At 46.2% G+C, this 20,831-nt stretch overlaps 1 protein-coding gene and 1 pseudogene across 1 annotated transcript; one reads left to right on the plus strand and one right to left on the minus strand.

The window, feature by feature from the left end:
* Positions 1–8,115: 8,115 nt before the first annotated feature.
* On the minus strand, positions 8,116–10,848 carry Pabpc1l2a (poly(A) binding protein, cytoplasmic 1-like 2A). The gene has a single exon (NM_001384266.1). The coding sequence runs from the start codon at positions 10,609–10,611 to the stop codon at positions 9,922–9,924; it is 690 nt and encodes a 229-aa protein (NP_001371195.1). The 5' UTR covers positions 10,612–10,848; the 3' UTR covers positions 8,116–9,921.
* On the plus strand, positions 19,245–20,602 carry Gm3928 (predicted gene 3928; annotated as a pseudogene).

The raw sequence follows: 20,831 nt of genomic DNA on the forward strand, positions 1-20,831 counted from the left end.
AGGGTAATACTGGATTCATTAAAAGAGTTTGGAAGTGTTTCTTCCTTTTCTGTTTTGCAGAAAAATTTGAGACGTATTGGTGTTAGTTCTTCTTTGAAGGTAAGGTAGAATTCTGTGCTGTATCAGTCTGTACACGTGCAGGTTTTGGTTCAGGGGCTTTGTTATTAATTTTATTATTTGGTAATTTCATACATATATACAATGTATTTAGATCCTACTCATCCTGAATCTTCCTCCAACTCCTCACAAGTCCTTCCACATGTACCTCCTAACTTCATGTCCTCTTCTTTTCGGGATAGCTTTTGAAATGTAAATAAAGAAAATATCTAATAAAAAATAAAAAACAAATAAAGAGCTCAAAAAAAGAAAAAATAATAAGCCATCAACTCTAATTAGTGACACCAATATGATCATGGTTATAGAGCTATCAACTAGGACAAAGGCACATACTATGGTCCATGACCCAGAAAAATAATTATTCATGAAATTTTAATCTTTTTGTTGTTCAAATCTGTTTAAATTATTTGTTTCATCTTGATTTACCTTTGATAGCTCATACATATCTAGAAATTCATTTATTTTAAAAATTTCAAGTACAAAAAATACTTTAATTAAAATATTTTTGTATCATTTTCATTTTCTGTTTCCTCCCTCCAACATCTCCTTCTTGAATCCTTCTTCTCTAACCACTACCATGCCTTCTTGTAGCATGTAGTTTCTACTACCCCTCTTTAAGTTCCAGGCAGACTGAGCTACCAGCCACTGCCCTGGTACTCTTGGATCTGTGGATGAAACACACACACACACACACACACACACACACACACACACACACACACATACACACACACACACACACACAGAGAGAGAGAGAGAGAGAGAGAGAGAGAGAGAGAGACATGCATGCACACACACAGACACACACACAGAGACACATGGATGCACACACACACACACACACAAAACTTATTTTTAATATGATTCTTTTAGCTCAATGGTGGGGCACTTCTAAACCTCCCACAGCATATTTCTGTAATTAACTAAGCTAGTATCTAACATTCCTTATTTTGTTTTTTTTCTTTCCTTTCTTTCCTCTATCCTTCTTTCTCTCCTATCTAGTGTTAGGGGAGAAAGAGGGGAGAAGGTATGAAAAGAAAAAGGGGGAATATAGAAATAATAGGATAAAAGGGTAGATTATTGAACCTACTTTTAGACCAAAGAACATCAAGACAAATATTTTTTTTTTACATTTGCTATGGACTTTGTATATTGATACAAATTAGGATTATATTTTGCTACAACATAATATGTATATATGTTCCAACTCTTATTTAAGGTATTATACCTATGCAATTCTTTAAAATTCAGTGTTACTTTTATAGGCTGCTATTATAAACTGTTTAGGATAATTTTAAAGTGCAAGATAGTAGTTAATCAAACTTATGGTCTTGTTAGATACTAGATTAGTTAAATACAGAATTGGGTGCTAATGATGCCAAGTAACCTTGGTTTCTGTTGCTTATGTTCTTACACTTGTCTCTCACCTTCTGAATATATCTGGTGCTACCTGCCCTCATTATCTGACAGGAGCCTGTTCTTCCTGTGATCCTGGTTGTGTCATAATTCCTCATAGTCCAGCTGTCTCTGTGATCCTGTGATTCCAGGATCTTGTGCTGCTGAGATTCTGGTTGTGTCAGAGTTCCTGGGAGTCAAGCTGCCTCTGAGACCCTGAGATCCTGGTGTGATCAATTCCTGGGATCCTGGGCACCTGAGAGTTGAGTCTCCTCTGGGTGCTGTAGGACTGGCTGTAGAATTTGCTGATTTGGTCTTTTCCTGGTGTCCCACATTTCCTGTATGTTCCCTTCTTGTATTTGTTTTTATAATTTTCATGTTTCTTATTGAGTCTAGAGTCTCTATTTTTGAATTCTCATAGTCTATCTTTTGCTTGATTTATCATAGTCATAAGATTTCTTTTTAGGTTTCTAGTTGAGTTATTGGACTTTCCATTTCTATCTTCATTTCACTAGTTTCTTCTTTAATGTTTCTATCTTCTTATTGAATTCCATAGTCAAATTCTCTTAGGGTTTTAATTGCTGAAATGAAACGTCATGACCAAAACAACTTGAGTAGGAAAGGGTTTATTTAGCTTACACTTCCACATTACTGATCATCACTGAAGGAACTCAGGACAGGAACTCAAGCAGGACAGGTTCCTGGAGGCAGGAGCTGATGCAGAGGCCATGGAGGGGTAATGCTTACTGACTTGCTCATCAGGAGTTGCTCAGTCTCCTTTCTTTTAGAACACAGGACCCCAAGCCCAGGGGTGTCAGCACACGCAATGGGCTGGCTCCCTTCACCATCAATCACTAATTAAGAAAATGCCAGATAGATAAACTTGCCTGTCTACTTTCCAATCTTGTGGAAACATGTTCTCGGTTGAGGTTCTCTCCCCTTAGATGACTTTAGCTTATGTCAAGGTAACATAGAACTAAACATGACATAAGTCTTAGATTATCTTAGTCATTTCCATCACCCTTATGTTTGTGTTTTCTTGGGCATTTCTCAGGCATTTATTCTTACGTTCTTTCTCCTTAATTTCATTCAGCTTTTTCTTTGCTTCTTCTTTAAATTCCATGAGCTCTTTGATGAAGTCTATGATTGTTCTTTTAAATTCTGTTTCCTGCAGTTCATTTAGGTAATTCTTACTGTCAAGCATTTCTACCAGACTGGTAAGTTTTGGAGAGGAGGTACAAGTTGTATATATCATATTGCATTCTGTGGTTAGGTTTTGGCATGTAGGCTTCTTTTGTTAATTCTGACTGGTATGGACAAAGCAGATTGGGATACAAGAGAAGATATGTGGGCAGTCCTGTGTTGTACTGTGTCCTGCCTTTCTGTTGGGGGTGTCTGGGTGCTGCCAATATGCCACTGGGAGGAGGCAGGATAAAGTCCAAAATGGGGAGTCTGGTCCTGGTCTCCACTCTGGGTACTCAGGTGCCACCTATATAATAACAGGAAAGGGAGGTCCAGAGGGGAAGCCAGGAACAAGCCTGCACTCCAGAAGGAGAGGGGAAGGCAGGTACTAAGCAAACAGAATGGGATATGATTGGGAGCAATGGCCAAGTGTACCAGAGGGGCTGGAGGGGAGAAAGCCTTTTGGGGGAAGGAATACACAGGAAGAGAAACTCATTAGCTGAAGGCTCAGGTAGAGAGCTGTTCCACTCCTGACAGTCTCAGATCTCTGAGATCCCTGGTGTCTAAGCTCACTCAACCTTGGCAGTTCTTATCCCTGTCTGGTAGGTAGCACAGTCCCACATGCCCTGTAGCTTGAGCCTAGAAGTTAGAAATGGCTTATGTGGAATAAAGTCAGGTTATCAAAGACTGAAGTGGTGTATATGATGCACATTCTTGCTTGAGTATGGGAGTAGATCTGCCTGGTTGAAAGGATTGGATTGGGCATGAGAGGATATGGTGGGTCATAGCCAGGTAGGGTGGATTCTATAGGAAGCCTAGAGATTGGTGGCAATGTAGGCAGGGGTGGTCAGTCTAAGCAATAGCACTGGATGTCGGACCAGGGCTAGATCTGGAGATTTAGGGGAGGGTTCATGGAGGCAGACCCCCTGGAGTAAGATGTTCAGCAGATGGCTGAGTGGAGCAGTTGGATCAAGAGAATTTACCTTAATGGAATCTTGATCTCTTTTCTCTTTAAGATACTACACTCAGTGGGGCAGTGGTGGCACATGCCTTTAACCCCAGCACTTGGCTGAGGCAGGCAGATTTCTGAGTTTGAGGCCAGCTTGGTCTACAGAGTGAGTTCCAGGACAGCCAGGGCTACACAGAGAAACCCTATCTCAAAAAAAAAAAAAAGACACTATACTCATTCATTACATTGATGGAATTATATTGATGGAAATTGCTACATCTGGCTCCTCCCATAACTAAGAAAGAGGTACAACAGCCAGTAGGACAATTTAAATATTCAAGGAAAAATATTCTTTGCTTGAATGTGTTACTCTTGCCAATTCATTAATTGACCTAAAAGTGCTAGTTTTCAGTAGAGCTCAGAATAGGAGTATGCTATGGCACATGGCCAGGATGTTGTGGATGCTGCTTTGCAACTTGGGCCATATGATACAATGGGTCAAATGGTGTTTGCAGAGTCAGTGTTAGCCATTCCTTTTGGAGTCTTGAGAGGTTCCTAAATTGTACAATATTTTAGGATTTTGCAGCAAGGTCATGCCATCATCTAAACTAACCTTGAGAAATAGTTGTTGACCGACTAGTGAACCTTAAATAATCACAAACTACCAAGTAACATGAAGTGAGTTATATCTGACCCACTGATTCATAAAGTTAAGCTTGATAGAAATGCTCTACTATCAAATAGAGCTGGCCCCGAAGGCACAAGAAGAAAAACACCAAAAACACCTGAGTGACCATGGTTCTCTCTCTTGTTAGGCTGCCCTATTGCTCCAACATTCTTATTTTCCAATTTACAGGCAGCAGGCTGTTGAACCCCCCATAACAACAGGAATCAACTCGCAAAGTAACTCTCATATACCATGAGCCCCTGCTGGTTTCTTTGTAAAACACTAATATATAGGTCTCTTTCTTTTTGTATTATAAGCATTTTTACGTATAAAAGTGTGGAAAACAGCCAGGTGGTAGTGGCACAAGCCTTTAATCCCAGCACTTGGGAGGCAGAGACAGGCAGATTTCTGAGTTCAAGGCCAGCCTAGTCTACAAAGTGAGTTCCAGGACAGCCAGGGCTATACAGAGAAACCCTGTCTCGAAAAAACTAAAAAAAAAAAAAAAAAGTGTGGAAACATACAATTATTTTAAGTATGCATATGCATTTTTCTCAGTGCTAAGATTATATTTATGTTTTATGGTCTTCCCTCTAACAATACACAATTAATTATCTGAGATTTGCTTACCAAATAAAAGAAAAGGGATTATTCTAAATAAATTTTCAAAGTATGACTTATGTTTTATCCACTGGTATTACAGCAAAACCAAAATTAATTTTAGTAGTTGAAAGCCTTGTGCAGAAAATGCATACATTTTTTAGATAGGAATAACACAGGATATAAGTCAATACAATTTTAAAAGTGGAAATTAGACTGCAAAATAAATGTTATTTAAAATGCATTGTAATGTTTTTCTGTTTGTTATACAAGCATTTTTGTGTAAATGATTAGGGAACAACTAAGTAATAAAACAAAAATTAAGCATTGGAATTTGAAATTAATGACAAATTAAGAATAATAAAATCTCTGAAAATGTAGAAGTGAAACATGAGTCAATCTATATATACAACAAAATTTGAAAGACCATTTGAGTGATGTGAAAAAATACAGACATGTCAGATATATATTACTGACATTTCCATATACTGATAATGTCTTCATTGAATCGATAATGTGAACCAGACAGGTGGTGGTGGCGGCCCATAGCTTTAATCCCAGCACTTGGCAGAGACAGAGGCAGAGGCAGAGGCAGAGGCAGAGAGGCAGAGAGGCAGAGGCAGAGAGGCAGAGAGGCAGAGGCAGAGGCAGAGGCAGAGGCAGAGGCAGAGGCAGAGGCAGAGGCAGAGAGGCAGAGAGGCAGAGGCAGAGAGGCAGAGGCAGAGAGGCAGAGAGGCAGAGAGAGACAGAGGGGCAGAGGCAGAGGGGCAGAGGCAGAGAGGCAGAGAGGCAGAGAGGCAGAGAGGCAGAGAGGCAGAGAGGCAGAGAGGCAGAGAGGCAGAGAGGCAGAGAGGCAGAGAGGCAGAGAGGCAGAGAGGCAGAGAGGCAGAGGCAGAGGCAGAGAGGCAGAGAGGCAGAGAGGCAGAGAGGCAGAGGCAGAGGCAGAGGTAGAGGCAGAGAGGCAGAGAGGCAGAGAGGCAGAGGCAGAGAGGCAGAGAGGCAGAGAGGCAGAGAGAGAGACAGAGGGACAGAGGCACAGGGGCAGAGGCACAGGGGCAAAGGCAGAGAGGCAGAGGCAGAGAGGCAGAGGAAGAGAGAATGGATCTCTGTTGGAGGCCAGCCTAGACTACAGAGTAAGTTCCAGGACAGCTAGAGCTACACAGAGAAACCCAGTCTCAAAAAACAAACAAGTAAAAAACAAACAAAAACAAAAGATTGTGGATCAATGTAAAGATGTAAAGCATGGTTTGATAGTTTACATACAAAGAATATACTTATTATAGTAAGCAAGAAAATATGTATATATTTTTGGAAATACATTGCCTAGTGCTAAGGATCAAGTTAAAAGAAATTGCCAATATTTATCATCTATTAATAGAAGCATATGAAATTATAGTCACTATACAACAGCAACACAAAACTCTAAATTTGTCTATAAGAATGGTAAGGGAATAATACTAAATGAGAGAAATGAATATCTTAGCATGTTTTGTTTGAATAAAGGAAATAGAAACAATGGGCAACATTAAAATTCATCAAAAAATGAGGCCAGATGGAAAAATCAAGGCAATCAAAATAGGTTCTTCGAAAAGATAAAGAGGTAAATCATTATACAGGGATATAAAAATCATTGATTTTTACTTTTGAAACTTTTTCTATATATTTAAATAAATTTATTTGAATCACAAGGAAATGTATTTTTTACAAAATGAAAGTAAACAAAAATGAGTTATAGTTTTCAGAGAATGATACTAGTAAGGACAGTTTCTAATAACTGAGGGAGAATTTGGTCAGAAAACCAGACATTTATCTAACATGTTAATATAAACTGATACAGCTAGGATAGCACAGTTAAAGAAAGTTAAAAGATTTTACTTTTCAATACATCTTTTAGGTATTTATCTTAAGCAAACAACACAAGGGTATTGCTGGAAATTTTCATATATATTCAGGTGTTCTGGGGAAATGTTAGAAACTACCTTTAAGTCTAAGGTAATGTAATACTTTAAAAAAATATGATATCCCTATAGAATTAGTAAGTTTTTGAAAGATTAAATGGCTAAATGTGTATTATGTGTTTATATAGAAGAAACTTCATATAATGTGTTCAAACTATATAGAAAATTCATTAATAGAATGTATTAAGGATGATTTAGAATTTGCTTTAAAATGTACATAAATGCTTACTTTAAAGCAGTTGGTTGTATTTAATATTCATGGCACTTTTTGAGAAAGCAATCTACTAGAAAATAAAAGTATCCACAAGCCTAATCACTTTGCCATGACTTGAAAATACATGAGAAAAGAAATAGGAACTATTTTATATGTTCACATAAAATAAGTTCACATGTTTATAGGCATATATTTTATGGCAAGAGCATTGGACAAAAGACATTAATGTATATAAGGCAATTAAATATCCCTATAAGTACTACAAATACATACAAGTACTTTCCTCATAATATTGACCATACTGGGACACCCAAAACTATAAACATATAAAAATATAACAAGAGTAAAGTTACTAAAATTATACCTCATCCATAAAATGGAAAATTAAAAATATATGTGTATACTTGATATTTGGAAATATAAAATACTCAGATAGTAAAAATACCTCAAAATGAGACATATATTTAATCTTATGCTTTTGGAGATAACTGCTTGTTTTATATACATGTTCCACATGTTTCAAATACGATTTTTGTTTTTTAATGAGGATGCTTTAGATACTTCTATTAATTTAATAAAGATACATAATTTAAATGGATAAAAACAAAATGTCTGACTGATCTGAAATATTCTGCAAGTGTGCACAAATGAATCTCATACACACTCCAGAAATCATACTACATTTCGAAGGCTTCTGGCTCTCACATGATCCTGAGAGGAGAATGCAACTATCTTAATAAATGGGCCCTCACTATGAAAAAAAAAGACCTCCTATTACATTTCAATTTTATGTTGGACAATATTTGATATGGAAAAATATCATAAGCATAAGGAAAGTTCCTTAAGGTTTCAATCTGAAGAGAACTAATGTAGATGGGGGTAGGAGGAAATCAAACAAATCCAGAAAAGTGGACTGAGTAAAAACATCCTAAATATTCCTGATTCCATGTGAACTAGTACCGCAGAAGCATGCATTCACCCAGAGCACCAGAAGTTAGCTCACTCAGACACTGGAACAGCAAAAATTCACAATCAATATTTTAAAAGAATATTTAATGACAATGAAAGGAAGTTCAAGAATATCTATACATCTATGTCTCTATAATCTATATTATATTTTATGCATGAAAAAGCAGATATTGAAATTTTATATATATTAAATACACACATATATCACATGAAAAACACTGGGCACATAGAGATGAGTACAGTTGGAGAAGGCATGGGAGTCATTAGGATTGATTGCTGATAGCATTCTAGCATTCCATTTCTTCTGTTAAATCATCTGCTTAGTGATTTTGTTTTTTCCTGCAACATAGCTGATTTATTTTTATGGCAAGAGGGAAAAGGACAGAAAGCAGGAATGCAGGAAAGGGGTGGTAAACAGCATTCAATTCCAGTGAAATAACCACAACAGTGAAGATGCCATTTGCAGCTCATGAGATTGACTGCACGCGCTTGCGCACACACGCATACAGAGACATACACACAAGCAGAGAGAGAGAGAGAGACAGAGACAGAGAGGGAGAGAGAAAGAGGAGAGGAGAGGAGAGGAGAGGAGAGGAGAGGAGAGGAGAGGAGAGGAGAGGAGAGGAGAGGAGAGGAGAGGAGAGGAGAGGAGAGGAGAGGAGAGGAGAAAGAGAGAGAGAGAGTTAGAGCGGACCATGAGGCTGTGCAGGAGACATGAGCATACCCATTTTTTTTCTTTTTACTAGCTGCACTGGCTGGCTGGCACAAATACAAACTGGTACAATGCTTATGAAAGGGAGCCTTTTGGAAACACACAGGGAAAGTCTTTGAAGTGTCTATATGTGGATCCTGCAAGTCCACAGTTAAGGAGAGAGCATCCAGGATGCTAGCCTAGATTTGGCTTGACAAGGAAGGATTCACTCCTCAGGGCACACAGTGTTGGTTTTAAACACAGGGAAAGAACTAGGCACCACCTGAATGTCCAACAATGCAGGAATGATTACAGAAATGTTAAGGTCCATGGATAGATACACAGGAGCACTCTGCAGGCACTGAAGATGACGGTCTTATCATAAGCCTGTTGAATAGCATGGAAAGAAGTTCAACGCGTTGATTTCTGTTTGGTTTTAGTCGCTGAAAAAAGCAGGTTAAGAAACACCACATACATGAACCACTCTACAAGAATGTTAATAGGGAAGGTGGGTCTGGGGTGAGAGGCAGAGAGAAGGGGAGCAGAGAGCCTGGAAAAACAGCACACCAAAGAAGATAAAAGGGCTTCTCTCTGGGTATTAGGATGGTGGGAAGCAATTAGACTCTTGCTTCTTTCTCCCACATCAGACTTCCTTCTCCTTCCAGACATTTCTACCATGAATTGCATCACCTGTGCAGTAAACAAAGAGACAGAAAAAAATGCTTTTAAGAATCAGACCGACCACCACCGGGAGAAGAGGCAGCCTTTAACCTCTCCAATGGCACAGATTAGTGGGATTATCCTCTACAAGGGGCCCTTGCTGGGGTTGGGGAGAAAGGGAGGGAAGGAGAGGGCATTAGAAGAGAGGGGCTGAGAGCAGAGAGGGGATGGGGAAGCTAGCTAGCTAGCTCTGAGGTTGGGGGGGGTGGGGGAGAGGAGAGGGGAGGGAAGAGAGAGGGAGAGAGGGCAAGAGAGGGAGGGAAGGAAAGAGGAAAAGAGGAGCGGGGAGGGGTGAAGGGGGAGAGGAAGGAGAAGGATGAGGGGAAGAGAGGGAGGGGGAAGAGGGGGGAGAGAGAAACCTGCACTCCCAATACAATACACTGCTGGTGGGTTGGGGGGTGGGGGGCTGTAAACGGGGTGGGAGCCAAGATGTGGCTCTACTGGCTGGGTCCTGGGAAGTCTTCATCGAAAGGTGGCCTCGTCATCGGAGTCGTCGTCGAAATCCTTGAAGTCAGCGCTGGTGGACTGGCGCGCCCAGGCTCCCCTTTCGGCCTCTCTCTCCTTGTGGGACTTGAATCTCCCCACGAAAATCTTGCGGTAGTTCAGGAACATGCCATTCAGCGCATCTATGGCCCGCTCGGCCGACTCCTGCTTCTGGAAGTGCACGAACCCATAGCCCTTGGGCCCCTTTTCGTCACAGGCCACCTTGCAGGACAGGATGTTGCCAAAGGCCGAGAAGATGTTGTACAGCGCCTTGTTGTCGATGGTCTTGCCCAGGTTCTTGATGAAGACGTTGCCCACCCCGCTCTTGCGGAGCGACGGGTCCCTCTGGGACCACATGATGCGCACTGGCCGGCCATTGATAACGTCAAAGTTCATGGTCTCCAGGGCCCGCTTGGCGTCCACCGGTTGCTGGTAGTTGACATATGCGTAGCCCAGAGAGCGCCGGGTGACCTTGTCCCTGCAGATGCGGATGGACAGGATGGGCCCGGCAGGGCTGAACTTCTCATACAGCATGGACTCGGTCACCTCGGGGTGCAGGTCGCCCACGTACAGCGAGGCCGTGGGAAAGTCTGGGTTCCCATCGTCCGAGCCCCCGGCCGCCGCCTCTTCCTCCTCTGCAGCCAAGGCTGCTGCCAGCTCTTCGTCCATATCCACCCTCCCATAGGAAGGCGACGCAGCCGCCTCCGCCAGGCTGGCCTCCTCAAGGCTGGCCTCCGCCAGGCTGGCCTCCGTGGCTGCCACCGCCGCGGCCGCGGCCGCGCCGCCGGCCTCTGCCTTCTCCCCGGCCAGGGCCGCCGCCTCCCCCAGGCTGGCCTTCGCCGGGACCTCGGCCTCCACCTCAGCCTCCACCTCTGCTTCCGCCTCCGCCACGGAGGCCTCCGCCACCGCCTCCGCCACGGTCGCCGCGGCCGCCTCCGCCGCTGCCGCCGCCGCCGCTGCCGCCGCCGCTGCGGCGACCTCCGCCGCCACTGCCGCCGCGGACGCCACGGTCACCGCTGCCGCCGGGCCGCTGCCGCGACCTCCCTTCCCGGGAACTGAGGGGGCGGAGAGGCGGCGAGGGCCGGTGGGTGCCGGAACGCGGGCCGGGGGCTCGCGCGGCGGCCGCGGACAGGGACCCCGCTGTGGCGGAGCGAGCGAGTCACCCGGGGTGGCGAGCGCCGGCTGCTAGCGCGCAGAGCCGACTCCGTCTCCGCAGCCCGCAGCCTGCCCCTGCCCCTGCCCCTGCCGCCGCCGCCGCTCGGTCGTGGGCTGCTGGCGTGCGGGGCGCGGGCGCGAGGGCGGCGTGGGGTGGGGGGCGGGGGGTGTTGGCGTCTGTGGTCCGGGCAGCTGGGAAGGCTTCTGTCTCTTTGGTTCCCCCTGTGGCTGCTGCGGGGCTGCGGGGCTGCGGGGCTGCGGGCAGGCAGCGCGGGGGCGGGCTGAGCCCGGGTTGGGGTACCAGTGCGCAGCCTCTGGGGCGCCCACGCGCTGGGGAAGACGGTGCCAGGGACCCGGCTGTGCGCTGGACCGGAGGGAGGGCTTCGGGTTCTGTGTCTTGGGCCGGCGAGAGGGGTGGGGGCTCTGTCCCTTCCCCCATAAGGGAAGCTTGCCGTGATTCCAGTGGGAACCTTGCAAGTGAGCTACAGTGGGTGGGGTGGCCTTGAAGATAGGCTAGCCCTGCCTGAAGGAGCCTAGAAGCAGTGTTCCAGCATCCAGAGGAAGGGGGGCTTCCCGCGGGAAAGACACACACAGACACACAGACACAGACACACACACACACACACACACACACACACACACACACACACAGAAGCTAGAACAGCATGAGCATGCTCTCTCTGTGACACACACACACACTCACAGTGGAACAAGAGCATGCTCTCTCTCCCTCCCCTGCCACACTCTCTCATTCTGTATGTTTCTGTGTGTCCACTGCGCTGCCTCTGTCTCTCAAACTGGCAGAGGCACTAGAGCATTGCTGTCAATCTAATTCTCTATGTCTGTGTCTCTGTCTCTGTCTCACTCTCTGTCACACACACACACACACACACACACACACACACACACACACACACACACAGCACATCCCTGCCTCCACCACCACCACTGCCACCCAGGAAAGCAGGAGTCTTCCCAGCTCCCTAAGCAACCTGCTGAGCCATTTTGTGAGCCTGCTCCCCCTTCCTGCTCGCCTGCCCCTCCTCTCCCCCCAGTAACACTTCTGGAGGAGAGAATAAAGAATGCTTGCTCATTCATAAGGCCCTCCCACAAGTACTGTACATACAGCCTGGGCTAGGCCCTGTGGATGCACAGGTCTGGAAGACAGAGGAAGGTGGGCTGCCTTTGAGCTTCTCTGAGGAGCAGAGAACCTCTACTGCAAACTGAACCCCACTCCATCCTCAGCCTCTCCAAGACTCTGCCACAGCACAGGGGCTGCTGTAAACCTAGGGTTCTACACAGCCTCAACTCCCACTGCCAGGTGGGAAGTGAAAATCAAGAGCCCCCAGCCTCCAGGGCAGCCCCCAATGGTAAGTTAAAGACAGCCAAACCTGGGCTGGGTGGGTTGGGCAAGGGCTCAGAAAGGCCAGGTCCAGAGCCAGGTGCTTGTTAACTCTTGGCTGGATGCCCTTGAGGTTCTGAGGTTCCTGACCTGGACCAAGAAGTGCACATCCCTGCCCAGAAAGCAAATGAGAACAGGAGCTGAAATCGCACTTTGGGATGAAATGCAGGGTCCCCAGTCACAAGCTAGTGCTTCTGGCTCTGTGGGAAGGGGTGTAAAACCCCAGTGTGGTCAGGAGACAGCATATACCTACTCAGTGCTGGTGTGGAGAGAGCAACCAGGGGGCAGGGCAAACAGAACTGAATGTCAGGGGACAGTCGAGCTGATATCCTCCAGAGTATAGAGCAAAAACAGACTCTTGTCCCTTGTCCTTCAGAAAGGAGGACCAGATGCTGAGCATTCTGCTAGGAATCAAGGGCAGCTGTGCTGAAGAGAAAATGCCCAAGCACCCAGTGGTGTAGACAAAATCCCCAGGACCACAGGTTGGAAGAGAGCTAGGGCTCTATAGCAATGGCCATGTCACAATTCCGCATCTGTGAGGACAGGGGCCATATGGTCAAAGTAGCAGAAAGTGATTTGAACATCAGCGTGCGTACAAGTGTGGCAGCCCCCCAAGCCCCCACACACACACACACACAGACAGACACAGACAAATCTGTGGCAGAACATAAAGAAAACTGTCAGACTGAACTAGCTCCAAAGGAGTCAGACCAAACTTTCCCTCTGTCTGCACGGCCATTGCAGGAATAGGGTCTGACCTTTACCCAGGGACTTGGTGCACAGGATTTATGAAGAAACCAAATAAAAATACCCAAATTGTGGTGCCTTACCTCAAGACTTCTTGACTGACTCCACTATAATAGCCCAGGCTGCCTGTTTACTTAACAAATTGCCCTGCCCCCAGAAGACTGAGTTGTGTAGTTTGTTGTTGTTGTTGTTGTTGTTGTCTTGGTTTTTTTTCTTTTTTTCCAGTGAAATTTCATGGAAAAGAGTAAGTGTGTGTTTCATCTTGACTTTTTCATAACAGGTGTCATTCTAGTTTGTTCTTTCATCATGACCGCTGCTGTCTACCATGCCCAGTTCTACTCAACATATCCCCTCCAGTTAATCCCTACACTCTTTAAAATCCCATCTGGGTGTGCACCCTGTTTTCTTCAAGTCCCCATCTCCAGAGGCTCACCTGGGCTCTTTCACTTTCCTGGCTATTGTTCACAGCACAGCCAACCCATGGATGCACAACTGGGTTTTTGTTCTCTGGGCTTATAGCCCCTTGTGACCAATGGTGGCAAAACTGGGCCATAGGCTGGTTCTGTTTCTAGCCGGTGAAGAATCACTCTACTCACTCCCATCATGGCTGGGCCAGTTCACACTAAACCCAGAAGAGTCCCACTCTCCCTGTGACCTCCTGGAGATGTGTTGGGCTCTGCTTCCTTCACAGTGACAAGTCTGACTTGGGTTGGACGAACTGCAGCGAGTTTTGTATGTGATTTCCTCATAGCTGAGAGGTTGTGCACTGTCCCAAGTGTTTATTGGCCGTTTGAACACAGTGTCTCATCAGCTCTGTGTGACCAGACTATGGGGTCCATGGAATTTCACAAGCCAGCACGTGTACCTGTCACGGCACCCGAGTCCATCCTGTTTATATAAGTGACACTGACTTCTCTAATGAGAAGCTGCTCAGGATAGGACAACATGAAATCAAGAGCATGACCCTTGTGTGCCTTGAGGAGGCATGACTTTCCATCTCTCCCTGAGTAGCTGGTACACAGATAGGAACCTCAGCATCTGCAAAAACCCAGCTCTCTGGACCTAGGAAGAGCTTGTGCCAGCAGAGGCAGGGGGCAAGGAGCTAGTAGGGCTTGGGGCCTAACTGTCATCCCCTAGTGGTCTAGGATGGGATGCCTGCAGATAGAGGGGACAGGTGAACTGTGCCTCACCATGTCAGGTGTCTATCCAAGGTGGAGGGCAAGGAGGAAGACATGACATCTGTGTGGGGCTGGAAGATAGGAGAAATGTCATGTGACTACAAAAGAGGAGTTTCTATGGCAGGAACAGCAGACAAATGATCGGGGAAACCAACTGGAGGGTGTCTCCAGGGTCAGGGCTCAACAAGAGTCCACTCTGCCTTAGTAGATATGCCCACTGACTCCATGGACATCAGCGGCATGGCTGGAGACATAGGTGCAGGGGAACATGTCCTATGTCTACAAATCTGTCCTGGTAACTGGTCACAGTAATGAGACCAGTACAGTGACTTGGACACCAGCTGGAGACTGCCCAAGTCCTTTCTCTGCAGCCTCCATGAAGGTGCTATATCCATTGTTACAGTTAGTTTGTGGTGAGTTTATCCCATGTGTAAGCAAATGTATTCAGAGTACTAAGCCCTATGACAGAGGTCAAAAGACTGTCCAGCACCCCTGGAGGGAGGGGGCCCGGTCAAATGGGAGGGAGTGCCAGTGATGACCCTCATTTAATGATTCAGAAGGATTCCTTGAGTGCCGTGAAGGATACCATGACTTCACACAGCCAGACTGTCCCTGTACTGAGCTTACTTTCCCCTGAGAATCTGAAGACAGACTTGTCAGAAAACCTGAAAGCAGGTAGAGGTTGAGACAACACTCTCTGGGACATAAAGAAAACAAAGTATTCAGAGCTTGGTACTCTAAGTACTTTATGAATACATGATTGGGAGCACACTTTTCTAGAATCCAGGAGGCAGCAAAGGAGGACCATGGAGCCTAGGGAAATCCTTGCTAGAGATGATGATGAACTGCCAGTCTTTTCTGGAAAACCTGCCTAGAAGACAGAGCTTCAGTGTATCGAGTCACTAGGGCAAGAGCCCCGGGTGCTAGTGGATCCTAGGTGCTGCCTGACATCACTGGAGCCTGGAGCTTATTTTAACAGAGGGAAGAAGGAAGTAACTTGGGAGGAGGAAGGGTGGGAGGGCAGCTGTCCAGATAAAGGTGTGGACTCGTTCAGATTTTGTGGGAAATCAGGAAGAGCCCTAAGGCTAGGGAGGGCCCAGATCTACATACACTCATTTCTCTCTCTGATCACTTCTCTGTATGGGAAGTATTGCTGATGTGAGAAGGGTACAGACATAAGCAGAAAGACAAGGTGCTATGCCCCTGTCACATGATAGCCATTCCCGCATGAGACCACAGTGACTTTCCAGACTGAAACATGAGTCTGTGGTCACATGCATGGATTCTCAAAATAATGTAAAATAAGAAGATGGCATTCACGGGTTCCTTTAAGGGAATCATTGACCAACCAACCATCTGAAACGCCATACAGTTTATGAATGAGTGAGTGATATATATGAGGTGCAACAGTTCCTTGCCTCTATGCCTCCTCCAGCAGTCTTCTCCAAATGATAATGGATAAGTAGTGTCTTAGTCAGGGTTTCTATTCCTGCACAAACATCATGACAAAGAAACAAGTTGGGGAGGAAAGGGTTTATTTGGCTTATACTTCCACATTGCTGTTCTTCCCTAAAGGAAGTCAGGACTGGAAATCAAGCAGGTCAGAAAGCAGGAGCTGATGCAGAGGCCATGGAGGGATGTTCTTTACTGGCTTGCTTGCTTCCCCTGGCTTGCTCAGCCTGCTCTCTTATAGAACCAAGACTAGTAGCCCAGAGATGGTCCCACCCACAAGGGGCCTTTCCCCCTTGATCACTAATTGAGAAAATGCCTTACAGTTGTATCTCATGGAGGCATTTCCTCAACTGAAGGTCCTTTCTCTGTGATAACTCCAGCTGTGTCAAGTTGACACAAAACTAGCCAGTACAAGTAGCACCCACCCAAGGATGATAGCCAAACCCTGTCAAAGGGACATCCCCATGTCCTCCCTGTGTACCTGGAGACACCATTCTGCCTGCAGGCTGTCTCTGTGGCCACTGACTATCAAATGCCAGCAGAAGCTCTTCAACTCTACTGCCATCCTACCCCTGCATTCCCAGAGTCTAATCCCTCCCTCCCTCCCTCCCTGCCTGCCTGCCTGCCTGCCTGCCTCCCTCCCTCCCTCCCTTCCTCCCTCCCTCCCTCCCTCCCACCCTCCCTCCCTTCCTCCCTTGCCCCCTCCCTTCCTCCCTTGCTCCCTTCATCCCTCCACACTCCCAGCTCCACTCAGTGGCCAGACTCATCTGAAAGGCGAATCATTCCACCCATGGCCTGTCCTTAAATTGTCAGAGTGGCTGCCTCTTTCACTCTGACTCAAATGCAAACTTTTTGTCATGGCTGTACTATGATTAGCTCTTGCCAAATGACCTCCTTCAGTCCTCTATAGACCCTGGCCAACTGGAGCTCTCTGATAATTCCATGACACTCCTCTCTACTCTGGGTTCTAGTCTTCCTGAGGGCTTCCCCTTCTTGTAATTTCTGAATCTTTTCAAAGGAGTCGATACATTTTAACAGTTGTTTGCAAATCACATGCTCCACATTTCTGACTTAGATTGTTACAGTTGTTCTCAAAACACATGCTCATGCACCGTCATCAGCACAGAACAAGAACAGCACGTTGTGTGTTTTTAAGTCCCAGGTGTTCGGTCCTCTGCAAAGGCAAATGCCCCTGTCACATGATAGCCATCCCCCCACGAGACCACAGTATCTTTCCAGAATGAAACATGAGTCTGTGGTGTGATGCATGGATTCAATACATATAAAAGACATATGACGAAAGTGCTACCACCATCGTCATTCAGTCCCCTGTGTTGTTCTTCATAGAGAGAACCCTAGGTCTCTTCTGGGTGTGTCTAAAGACAAGAAGAAGTAAGTTCTTGGTCTATCCTAACTCTATCCCTTCCTCTCACCATGCTCTCTTGCCTTGTTCCTAGCTCTGCCCTCTCCCTGAAGTTAGGAGTCCCTTTGAATTTTAGTCCTTGGGGCTGCCTGAGGAGCCACAGCCCTCAAAAGAGATGGTACTGGCCTCAGGTTGGGCAGAAGAAAAGATGCACACATCGTTCTGATAGCTCTCAAGCACTGCTGGCCATCTGCTACCTCAGAGCTCTTAGAAGATGAGCCTTGGAACAAAACTGGTTTAGAGGCCAAATCTTAGAGACTAACATGTAACCACTCTATGCTTTTGTTCCTGCTGGAAGTTGGACTGTTTGAACCTCTCCTGGAGGATCCTGGCAGGTTCCTTCAGGATGCTCCCTTTGCCCTAATCCTTCCTTGAAAGCAACAGCACAGAGTGATCACAGTGAGAGGTTACATCACAGCTTGCTCATCTTCTTCTTTCCCCTTAACCAATTAATTCACCGTCCATTACGTGGTTCTAGGTTTCCCTGCCCCTGTGTGTCAGAATCGCAGGCAGTTTCCAGGAGTGATCACATAACAGTGTACCTAGGATGCAGCCAAGGCCAAGGCTCAGGAGTGCTGCTTACCTTGGACATATTACCGTATGTTCCTTGCTCTTCCTTACCTTTGGAGTCCTGGGCTGTACAAGGGGACATTCATCAAAAGTGGTCACGAATGGCCAATGTTTTCCACCAGTGCCTGGCAGGCATTCAATGCCTATACAATAGACTCCTTATTAATCCCATCTCCCTCTGTCCTGAGGCTGGCTTGTTCATCTGGTTCTTGAAGCCAGATGAACTTTTCTTTCTGGTACCCTAGGCTGCCTGGATGTTTCCCTCTGACTAAGATCAAAGTGTCAGAACAGAGGGAGTCTGACCTCCTGGCTTCAGTCCTTGGTAAAGGCCACTTTTCACTCCAGGCTACTGCCTGATTCTCTGCCCCTAACCCACTTGGCCTACTCCCTTTGTAGGCCTTCTCCCAATCAGAGCAACATTAGGATCCATTGATTTTTTTCCCCCCTGGGGGTTCAAGGTATTTGCAAATTAGCATAGGAAGCCTTGCACTTCTACCCTCTCAAGAGGTGTGAAGCTTGCTCAACAAAATTGTGCCTGAGTCAGGAGTGTTTTCTGTCTCTAGTTTCAGACTCTTCCTGGGACACATCTGGACACACTTCACAAACCGAGATGCTTTGCTGCTGTGCAAATGTACTGGGTGCCTTCTGATGCTGCCATGTCCTCGCTGGGACAATATTACCAAAGTTTAATGTTATAAAGCAGCAATTCCTGGCTTACTAAAGTGTGCACACAATAGTCCTTGTGTAATTCTCATTCCTGTCTGCCTCACAGACAGAACTTTTACTCAACCACACAGTGTGGTAAGGTCTCATGAAGTCAAGATGAAGAACCTTTCCACGTCCTCTATACCTGGTTTGTCCAGAAGGCATAAAGGAGATGAGTTCTCTGAGCACTTTGTACCTCATCCTTTTTCTTCTCCCATGGTCATCTGGAAGTGTGATACATGTGAATTCCCTTTGGAGTCAATTTCTGAATCTACAAATACACTCTCTGTGTCTGTCTCCCGCAGATACAGACCCTCAAAGGGGAGGCAGACAAAGGATCATCAAACTATTTAGCTTGCAACAGCACGTGGAATTGGTGTTAAGAACACCTCCATGTTACATTTGGTAAACTTTGTTAATTTTGGTGGCTTTCAAACATTGTGATCCAACCACTGGCCTGAGTGCAGAATCTGGGATATGATTTAACCCAAGGCAGTCTTGTTCCACTGTTGGTCATGGAAACTACCATGTTTTGCTGCTCAGATCAAACACAAGCTGTCACCACAGAGGCCATAGTTGCACAGCTAGGTAATGATTGGCAGTCCACACAGATACACTTGGCCAAAGTGTTTTAACATAGCAATAGAAAATTAATTGTGAGGTCTTCCTTGAGACCTGTGACCACAACTCTAGGTAAGATGTACAGTAAAGACTCCTCATGCGTGAATGAGATCCATTCCATGTGGGGCAGGCTTGTGTGCAGATGGCCAATGCCTGCTGGGAGCTCTATTGTCCAGAACCTGGGATTCAGCCTTATGGGCACATGCACAGTGACAAGACCACTGGTGTGTTTGTGTGTGGGGGGTGGGTGGGGGAACGACTCCTTCACCACCTTCTTCTGTGATACTGCAGCTGGAAACATGTGCCTTGGGCCATCTTTGTAGATCTGGAGGCTAGTGTATTTGCTGAGTTCTGAAATCACATGAAATCTGGCTCCTTCACCCAGAGCAGTTTATCACTTGGAAAGAAGATGCAGCCCTCAACAATGCCCATGGCTACTCCATCACTGGCTATGATATCATCGACCCAGGACAGGATCAGACCCATAAGCTGCCTTGTCAGTGTGCAGGACACTTCGGGGCTTCCTGGTATCCCACAGTTTTGGAGGGGGCACCAGCTCCTGCTTCACCTCTCAACTGATGAGAGTGGCTTTCTACTGACTATAACCAGAAGTCCAAAAAAAGAGTTCCCTATCTACCCAGCCCCGCAAGTGTTCACAGCTGCAGTGGAGCCCTACAACTCCATCCTGACCACACATACCACTCTGGTATGACAAACTCTGCCTTCATAGTGGACAAGGAGTCCATCTGTGACATCTATCACCACAATGGAAATATTGACGACTCAACCTATACTAACCTCATCAGCCAGATCAACTTCTGCATCTCTGTTTCCTTGTGTTCTGGTGGGCCATTCCACGTGGATGTGACAGAGTTCCATAGCAACATGGTGCCCTACCCCCTCATCTCCTTGGCCTCCTATGCTCCATCATCTCTGCAGACAAAGCCTACCATGAGCAGCAGTCAATGGCAGAGTTCACCAATGCCTGGTTTGAACCTGCCAACCTGATGGTGATGTGTGATCCATAGAATGGCAGGTACATAGCCTGCTGCCTGCTGTGCCATGGAGATGTGTTACCCAAGGATGTGAATGCTGCCATCGCTGCCATCAAGATGAAACACACAATGCATTGTGCCAGAGGCTTCAAGATTGGTGTCAATTACTATACACCCACTGTGGTGCCTGTGGGTGATCTGCCCAAGGTGCAGCCTGCAGTGAGCATGCTAAGCAACACAATTGACATCGATGAACCCTGTTCTTGCCCACAAACTTAACTTAATGTAGGCTAAGAGGGCTTTTGTATACCTGTATGTGGGTGAGGGCATGGAGTAGAGGGAGCTCTCTGAGGCTGGAGAGGATGTGGCTGTCCTGGAGAAAGATTATGAGGAAGTAGGCATGGACTCTATGGTGGTTTGTATATGCTTGACCCAGGGAGTGGCACTATTGGGAAGTGTGGCTTTGTTGGAAGATGTGTGTCACTGTAGGGGTGAACTTTGAGACCCTCCTCCTAGCTCCATGCAAGACAGTCTTTTCCTAGCAGTTTGCAGATGAGCATGTAGAGCTCTCCCCTCCTCCTGCACCATGCCTGCCTGGATGCTGCCATGGCTTGATGATAATGGACTGCATCTCCAAACTT

This window comes from Mus musculus, chromosome X (assembly GCF_000001635.26).
Source record: "Mus musculus strain C57BL/6J chromosome X, GRCm38.p6 C57BL/6J".
NCBI classification, from domain to species: domain Eukaryota; kingdom Metazoa; phylum Chordata; class Mammalia; order Rodentia; family Muridae; genus Mus; species Mus musculus.